The 9,837-nt window shown below is 36.3% G+C and overlaps 1 protein-coding gene across 4 annotated transcripts in view; it reads left to right on the top strand.

Moving 5' to 3' along the window:
- LOC105623131 (filamin-A) overlaps positions 1-9,537 on the top strand; it is a 51,485-nt gene extending 41,948 nt beyond the window's left edge. For all 4 annotated transcript variants that reach the window (XM_012204531.1, XM_012204530.1, XM_012204529.1 and 1 more), the window contains 7 exons: positions 1,295-1,435; positions 1,937-2,239; positions 3,019-4,077; positions 6,885-7,078; positions 8,138-8,579; positions 8,783-8,986; positions 9,353-9,537. In XM_012204531.1, coding sequence (XP_012059921.1) covers positions 1,295-1,435; positions 1,937-2,239; positions 3,019-4,077; positions 6,885-7,078; positions 8,138-8,579; positions 8,783-8,986; positions 9,353-9,537 — 2,528 coding nt within the window. The remainder of the gene's footprint in view (positions 1-1,294; positions 1,436-1,936; positions 2,240-3,018; positions 4,078-6,884; positions 7,079-8,137; positions 8,580-8,782; positions 8,987-9,352) is intronic.
- Positions 9,538-9,837: the final 300 nt, after the last annotated feature.

Here is a 9,837-nt window from a genome sequence, read left to right as displayed (position 1 = left end):
TTACGCACATATATGAAGACACTGATTGCACTTGGATTGCAGTATACAAATCAATTTTTTATCGGAATTTATTTTAATAAAAACGGTTTTTATATTTTTTTTTTATTTTAGATTTGTAGACAGATTCTATCTTTATTTTACGCAGAGAAAATCAAATGTAAAAGAAAATTGTTTGCAGTGTCTCATTTTATATATATATTTCTATATATATAATATAGAAATAAAGTACGTTGTTACTCTTTTGACAACATAGAATAATATTAACATAGAATAAATTTTCTCAACGAAATTTTTCTTTCGTTTAAAAAAAACGCGATTAATTTTTGCGACGATTTAGAATAAAAAGATCGTGCAATCGCACGATCAGAATAACGATAGTTCATCAAGTGCTTCAACGGAAATTCTCGTGATTCTGAAGTGTACTCGTTGGAGATATGTTTTGGGGAGATAGAGAACCGGAAATACCAGCCACGTGGCAGGAGGTATCGACCTTTTATAAAGCTTGGTTGAAGAGCGTATTCTTCAGCGAATTCAACTGCCCTGCGCGCGGACCGATCTGCTACGCTAAGAGCGTTCAAGAAAAGAAGGAAGTTCCAGGACCTGGGCTTGATTTTGCCCCGCTCATCTTCCAGAGCATTTTTTACGTCGACACGAAAAAAGGTTTTGTCTTCAAGAGCTTTCTCAATTTATCTTCAACTAATTCAGCACATAATATTTAAAATGACTTGTAATTTATCATATTTCGGAATCGTATTATCAGTAATCGAAAAATTATTTTACATTATCCACCCCAAATTTGTAAATACTTAAAAATTAAATACTTAATAAATCTGCACGGTGTGTGTGAATTTCGTATGTAACACAACTTTTTCTGATATGCATCTCTGATCGAAAAAAATATCGGCTTATCATTTCCTTCTTTTCTTTTTTTTTTTTTATTATATATAATTTTGCAAATTTTCAAGATATATACTCAAATTAATAATCGTTTCTATACATTTTAAGATGCAATTACCAAATAAGTTTAACTTAATTATTAAAACCTGTTAGGACAAAAAATATATCTTTCTATTTTCGAGGAATATTATTTATGTGCGAATTACTGTATATCTTTGAATATGAAACCGAGAGATGACAAACACAAACATTAAGTAGTTATTTTTGATATGAAATCTTGTTTGGGTGCGAAAGCTGCAATTTTGTACATCAGTGCCAACCAATCGTGGCGCGCTCGAGAAAACTATGTCGCGCGGATGTCCTTGAGATATGCCTGATGAACGCCACTTGTTTTTAGCTGAAGTGAAGATGCCTAGCGGAAACGTGGATAAGCCAGTTATCGAGGACAATCATGATGGTACGGTATCTATCAAGTACGAGCCGAGGGAAGAGGGCCTTCATGAGATTTATGTGAAATTTAACGGTGAACACGTCCAGGGTAAGTTAATCCATTCATCTCGCAAATTAACAGCGATTACGCAATCGCCGTGCGATCGATCACAGAAGGTTCACAGAACATTCCAAGAATAACGTACTAATGTACGATGCATGTATGATCCATACGATCCTGAAACACAGAAGCTATATGAAATTTCATTCCCCGTGTAATGGATCTTACGAGCGCCAATTTACGCTAATAATAAATCTCCCCGTCTGACAAATTAATTTACTTCACGCGCCCTGACCATCATTAAACATAATATTTTCCAATTACCTTCTCTCAAATAAAAAAACATTTTTTATATATTATTTTATATATTATTGTAATATTTCATTAAATCGATATTTAGATTAAAATTATAATTTCACAAGTAATTATATAAATATCAAATTTTTTCAGGTAATCTCTCTTTTACTTTCTTTTTTAACAAAACTATAACTAAATTATTTATTATAAACAAATGTTCGTCTATATATGTGTAACATACGATTTTGATAGGTTCTCCCTACAAATTCCATGTCGATTCTTTGGCGAGTGGATATGTAACAGCGTATGGACCAGGTTTGGTTTATGGTGTTTGCGGTGAACCTGGAAACTTCACCATCTCGACGAAAGGTGCCGGTGCGGGTGGTCTTTCGTTGGCTGTCGAAGGGCCCAGTAAAGCCGAAATAAGCTGTCACGACAATAAGGATGGCACGGTATCGGTATCTTACCTACCTACCGCACCCGGAGAATACAAAATTACCGTTAAATTTGGCGATAAGCATATCAGAGGCAGTCCTTTTGTCGCCAAAATTACGGGTAAGTGGATTAGAGATTCGTACGAAATGAGATAAGACGAGATTTCTGCAATCTCGAAAAATCTTGAATTCAATGCTTGAAACAAGCATTTTGATCTCGAATCTTAACGAGATCTCAACGAGATTAGCAAAAAATAGTTTAACAAATGCAAAAGAAATAGTTTTATTTGTAAATGAATGTATTTATTAAAATTTTTTTTTACAAAAAAGTATATTACTGTATATTACATAACTGGGTACTTCTATCTTACCATTATTCCTAAAATAATATGAAGAATAAGATTTTAATATATAATTTATATCAATGATTCTGAGATAGTCGCCACGACTATATTAAATCGTGATGTCATAAACGACATGTTTTTTGTTATGTGCTATTTGTAAATAAAACTAATGTGAATAAAATGAAATGGTGAGACAACTTTAAACATTTGTAAAAAATTGACGAGATCTCGACGAGAATTTTAAACAATTTCAATCTCGTTATGCTAGATCAGTATCGTTCTCGAATGTTACAAGTGATCTCGGTTTCAAATCTCATCTCGTACGCACAAGAGTGTTTTAATTTTTATTTCTTATAAACCTGAAGGACTGAAGCTATTAAATAAGAATTTATTATTACTATTCTAATAATATTTTGAATTTTTTGTTAATATATATTAATATATTATGTATATATTAATATATTATTGTATCTCTATAACTCCTTGTTTCTAAAATTTTGATTTTTACTTTTTTATAATGAAAAAATTAAAACAATTAAAAATTTGTCGTTTTTAGGCGAGGGTCGTAAGAGAAATCAGATCTCTGTAGGTTCTTCTAGCGAAGTGCAGCTGCCGGGTAAGGTGTCCGATGCTGATATCAAATCTCTAAATGCATCTATCACGGCACCCAGCGGTCTGGAGGAGCCGTGTTTCCTAAAGAAGATGCCGGGAAGCGGTAACATGTGTGTGTCGTTTACGCCACGTGAAGCAGGCGAGCACATCGTGAGCGTGAAGAGAATGGGCAAGCACATACCGAATTCCCCTTTCAAGATCGACGTGAAGGATCGCGAGGTCGGTGATGCAAAGAAAGTTAAAGTTTCCGGTCCCGGTCTGAAGGAGGGTAAGACCCATGTGGAAAACAAATTCTCGATTGATACGAGGAATGCTGGTTTTGGTGGTCTCTCCCTTTCGATGGAAGGCCCGAGCAAAGCCGAGATCCAATGCAAGGACAACGAGGACGGCACTCTTAACATCTCCTATAAGCCCACCGAGCCTGGTTATTACATCATGAATTTGAAGTTTGCGGACCATCACGTCGAGGGCTCACCATTCACCGTTAAAGTTAGCGGAGAGGGTAGCAACCGACAGAGAGAGAAGATTCAAAGACAGCGAGAGGCTGTGCCAATTACCGAGGTCGGCAACCAATGCAAATTGACCTTTAAGATGCCTGGTATCACGTCCTTTGATCTCGCCGCCACTGTCACGTCACCCGGTGGTGTCACTGAAGATGCTGAGATCAAGGAAGCCGAGGATGGCATCTACGCGGTAGCATTCGTGCCTAAGGAGCTGGGCGTGCACACGGTATCCGTGCGTTACAAGTCCATGCACATCCCTGGCTCGCCTTTCCAGTTTACCGTAGGTCCGCTTAGGGACGGTGGTGCGCACAGAGTTCACGCAGGTGGACCCGGTCTAGAAAGGGGAGAGCAAGGCGAACCATGCGAATTCAACATCTGGACCAGAGAAGCGGGCGCGGGTACTCTTGCTGTCTCCGTCGAGGGGCCTAGCAAGGCACAAATAGATTTCAAAGATCGCAAGGACGGCAGTTGTTACGTTAGCTACGTCGTTAGTGAACCTGGTAAGCTATGAGTGTGTTCTCTTTTTGCTTATGCGGTAGCTATCGTCGCCATAGCCATTGGCGGATTCAGAAATTTGTCAAGGAAATGATCATTGATTCGCTGCAAGCGAAAATTTTTTAAAGTCAAATATGAAAAGTTCAATACGGGAGATATATTTGATATATATATTTGATGGAATACAGTTTAACGCTGAATTCGAACGGCGCTAGTAAAAGGTGTCTTAATCATCAAGTGGAGTCATTTTCAGCTCCTTCGCGATGAAAACTCGTGTATGTGGACGCATGTAGGATTGAATCCAAATTTACAATCGCACCGAGCAGCAGGCCATTCAATGCCTCGAATTATTATATTAAAAAAAATATTATTTAAATGTATATTACTTATGTATATTATTTAATGTAATTTATAAAACAATTTATTTAGAATTACATTAACACAAAAAAAGAATAATATAATAGGATCTATGATTTCTATATTTAGAAGTTCTTAAAATTAAAAAAATACTTCTGGATCTAAAGAAGATCATGGTCCTTGTATTTCTCTTCTGCCAGTGGCCACAAAATTCTATGAAAAATGAAGCAACATTTGTGTTTAAAGTCATTGCACGCGCAAATTGTACGTTTCTAACCTAATTCGGAACTGTAATATTTACGAATTACCAATCATTTGAAGTATCCATAAAATGTTACAATATAGTGTAAAGATGGACTTTTGCCAATCCATTCTTAACTAGTATGAATCTAATTGAAGATAATTTGCGCTTTGAAAGACGGTAATATCGATTCCTAAGTATTTATAAATTTATTCGTTAAATAAATTCTGTTAAACGATATTTATGCATACTTTACACTTTGATAGATTATTCGCCGCACGCGTCTAATCGATTGCGTACTGTTGGCCGAATGACTCACGAGCGTTCCAAAATTATCCGTACGAATTTTATGGATTGCCAACGATATTCACACGAACTAAATCACCCATGATGGGCGTTCGTTGGGTTTAATCACGCGATAATTAAATTATACTTAAATATTTCTTAGAATGTAAAACGAAATGTTACTCTACTTACAAAAATTCTATAAAGTAAAAAAAATAGAATGTTATCAATTTCCAAAATTTTTTGGGAGTTGACATCTTTTTTTAGCTATCTTTTTTCTAACAATTATTCTACGATTGTTTCATGATTGCATAGTATTTTTAATCTTAAACAATTAATAATATTTTTTAAATATAATTTGATATATAAAATATTTTGTCAAAGTATTTTTTTTATATTAAGACCATAAATGACTTGATAAAGTAGACAATGTACCTTTTTTTAGTCTTAAGTATCTGTGTTGTAGTCACTGATTTTTGCAAATTTTTAACAAATTTTAATTCATCTAAGTATAATTATTATTGTAAGTTTTCTGTTAATATTGGAATGCCATGTATTTACACGCGGTCGGATTTACATGTGCACTATAGTTACGAACGTAGATCAATATTGGTCATCCACAAAGTGTTAATGAATCCGACTCGACTGTTCATTGATCCATTATCATCCAACCCCTCTCTCCTGTTCTGTTGATTGTTCAGCTCTCTTTCTCTTTCTCTCTCTCTCTCTCTCTCTCTCTCCTCCCCTCTCTCTCTTCTCGATTCCCGAAATATCACCGTCTATATTTGTTAAGGCGAATCCATATTTTGGCCCCGCAGTTGGCTACTTGTGGCTGGACGCAGATTAGCACGCGATGGTTATATTTGGATCCTGTAGGAGCGGATTTTGATGCGGTGGGGAGACAGATGGGGGTACGGGGGCGCGAGCAAAACAGAAACGGGGGTGTGAGGAATGAGGGGGGGGAGAAAGCTCGCCGACGAATCGAGATCAGGATCGACCTGAGGAAAAGTAGTGGTACGCGACCAACCTTCGGTTACAGCTGCGATCGTTCGTCTCTTTTTTTCTTTTCCACTCTTTTACTTCCTCTTCGCTCCTTTTCTTTTTTCTCTTGCGCTTTCCATTCCCCTTCCTCGATCGAATCCTTCCAACTATTCCTGATTTCCTCCTCGTTTGTTTCGCCCGCCAAGACTCCACGTGTTTCCTTCACGTTGGATTTTCATTTTCGGCGAAATCCGTGACGTAGTCCGGGGTCGATGGCTACCTTCACAGCCACCACGCAGATCGTCCTGACCGGAAACGAGTCACAGGAGTCTCAACAAGGCGATGGTTAGTTCGATCCTTGGATGGATTTCCCTGAACTTTTCCTTCTGATTTGTTGAAAACACAGTTCGCTTTGAACGTTCCGTGATTTATTTAGCCATCGTGTTTCATTCGGAAATAATGAACATGGCTACTTTATAGATATCCTCAATTTTCACATAAATTTTATTTTTTAATAATTTTTATTTATTAATAATTTTGAAGTAACAGTCTACGATATATTTTAGTTATTTTATTTTTCTTTACTATATTATATTATATAAAATATTTCAAAACAAAAACTATTACTCCTTTAAGAGTCAATTTTTAATTAAATGTCCGTTTCTACCAGTGATGAAGATTAACTTTAATCTCGATTCAACTTGCTCTTCATCTTTTTTTAATTCTTAGAACTAGAAAAAAAAATGAAAAGTTGAACCAAGATTAAAATTTATATTGATTGAAATGGAACATTAAATAAACAAAAAAATATAAATCAGAATTGATTATGCGTTATGTTATATTTTCTTGAAAATATGGGGGACTATGTGCTTACTATTTAAAAAGCCTTATACTAGCAATTCTATATTAACCCACTAATTTATTAAAATGTGCATTGCTTGTTTTCAGGTGAATATAGGGTGGGAATCAAGTTCAACGATCAGCACATCCCTGACTCGCCGCACAAGGTTTACATCTCACCGGCGATGGGCGATGCACACAAACTCGAGGTCGCACAGTTTCCCGAAAGTGGAGTGCAGCCCGACAAGCCATGCACCTTCTTGGTGCGCAAGAACGGTGCCAAGGGTGAACTGGATGGAAAGGTAAAATCGCCCTTTCCTCACTGGTAACGAGGTCCTTCGAGGAGTGACTTTCGCGAGTTTAACTCATCACGATATATCTCTTTGCGAAAGAGAGGAGGAACGCCGTAAATAACTCGCGCGCTTGTGAAATAGTCGCCACCACATCAGACCGCGTAGGTGGGATCGCGAACGTATTTTTACTGATCGCCACATGCACATAGCTGGATGAGTCAGATGGAAGATTTCGACACAAAGTGGTAATGTTTCCGTCATCCTCGAAAGGGTACCTCTTGGTGGTCGCTCGTTTGAAAGTCGTGCTGTTTTATTTTCTTCAACTCGGCTTTTTGCGACTCAACGATCCACTAGAAAAACATTGAGTCATATGATGTCATATGTGATATAGTACCTAACCTTTGGACACGAGTCCACGTACGAAGTAGCACAACATTTTTATATAGAAAGAAACTAAATGCTTTGAAATATGCAATAATCAAGACAAGATTTTGTATTTATAATATAAAATATCGAGAAAAGATTTTGTATTTATAAACAATGCATAATTCGATACTAGAACTTGTGCCATTTTGACTCCGCTAATTATTTAATTTGTTTCGTATTTGTATTGGATATATATATTGTGTACAGCATATGTAAACATGATACAAAATAATACAAATAATATCAAAATAAATTTTCTGTAATTAAAAATAATAATAAAAAATTATCAAATTGATAAGGAATGCTCACAAATTTTGATGAGAAGAAACAAATTATGGAAATTATTTTTATACGATGAAAAGTTAAACGCTCATTACCCTATTAACTCATACGTTATTTATAAGAAAGTTCACTAAAGATTCTCAAAAACAAACTTTAATAAGTTTCATGTGAAGATGAATTTTTGAAAAACTTTATAACCTTTTTCTATTAGTGGTTGTAAGACGGATGTTCATTTGTATTCTGTACTTCAAACAGAACGCTTACTTTAAAGTTTAAAACTTAGGTGTAATTTTTATAGCTTAAGGGTTATAGTTAAGGGTTAAAAATTGATCTTCTGAGTTGCATTAATTATCCTTTCAGCTTGTATCACCAAGCGGCACTCAGGATGATTGCTTCATCCAGAGTATTGATGCGGACACATATTCGGTAAGATTCATGCCGACGGAGAATGGCATCCATCAAATCCATCTCAAGTTCAACGGAGTGCATATATCGGGTAGTCCATATCGTGTCAAAGTTGGTAAAGTGGATGCTGATCCAGCGGCGTTGCACGCCTATGGCAATGGTCTAAAGGAGATCAAGACCGGTCAAAAAACCGATTTCATCATCGATACCTGCAATGCGGGTAGCGGAGCGCTGGGAGTTACTGTGGATGGACCCAGCAAGGTCGCTATGGACTGTACTGAAGTCGAGGAGGGTTATAAGGTCAGGTACACGCCTTTGGTACCAGGCGATTATTATATCAGCATCAAATACAACGGCTACCACATCGTCGGTTCACCGTACAAGGTTCCTTGCACAGGTACGTATTCTTTATGTATTTGCAATAATGCATAACTTATTCTAATATTCCAAGTATACATTAATTTCTAACTTATTCTAACATTCCAAGTCTAAGAATACAATTTTTAAATTATTGTATTTTAAAAATGTTAGATTAATTTATAAATTATGCAACAAAACTTAAAGAGCGGCATTGGAAAAAATAAATACTGTCTATTCCAGGCGCGGATTTGGCGGAGAGAGGCGCGCAAGAGACAAGCTCGATCGTTGTAGAGACCGTGCAAAAGATATCGAAAAGCAAGCAGACTGGACCGGTATTGCCATTGTTTAAATCTGATGCGGGCAAGGTGACGAGTAAAGGCATGGGCCTCAAGAAAGCTTACTTAGGAAAACAAAATCAATTTACTGTGCATGCGGGAGACGCTGGTATGTAATCGCAATCTCGTCTGTTATCGATTCATATAAATATATAAAAATATATTTCTCATAATTAAGCATCGTTAACTTATTGATTACATTTCACTCTAATTTCTTTAGAATGAATTCTTACTTTAAAGAGTGAAAATTGAGCTAGTCTTGAAAAAGAGTAGTTCAGTTTTCAATCTTTAAGAGTGAGATTTCACTCTTCAGAATGATATTTAACAGTCTAAAAGTTTTAGGCAGTGTATTTATATATTTTATATATTTTAATGAGTAAATCTAGATGATAATTTATAATAAACAATGTGCAACTAGCGTTCATTAACTTTTCGAGTAATTACTTGAAATTGTTAATAAATGTCATAATTACAGGTAATAATATTCTCTATGTGGGTGTGTACGGGCCCAAAGGACCATGTGAGGAGGTCTTCGTAAAGCACACAGGCCGAAACAATTACAACGTGAGTTACCTGGTGCGCGAGCGGGGCGAGTACATCGTGATCGTCAAGTGGGGTGACGATCACATCCCCGGTTCACCTTATAAGGTCGAGGTTTAAGCCGAACCAACGTCCAGATCAGATGTAACGCGTCTGCAACCGCAACGACGGTCAATAAAATAGAGTCATGCGTCATTTCGTTGTAAATTGCATGGGTCTTCGAGTTCATATTCATCTTCGCCGAGTACAGAAACGAATTAAGTGCCAATTTAGATTCTTGAACGTAAATTTGTAATTTAACATTAACTATTGTTGAAAGATACATCTAAAACGATTCGGCCTACATTAAAACGACGTTATCTCGATTTTTAGAATAGCAATCTCGATTTCTCGATTTCTAGAATAGCAATCGTACACAGA

This window comes from Atta cephalotes, assembly GCF_000143395.1.
Source record: "Atta cephalotes unplaced genomic scaffold scaffold00054, whole genome shotgun sequence".
In the NCBI taxonomy this organism is placed as follows: Eukaryota; Metazoa; Arthropoda; class Insecta; order Hymenoptera; family Formicidae; genus Atta; species Atta cephalotes.
Note: the sequence above shows the minus strand (reverse complement) of the source record. Positions and strands in the feature narration are given on the sequence as shown.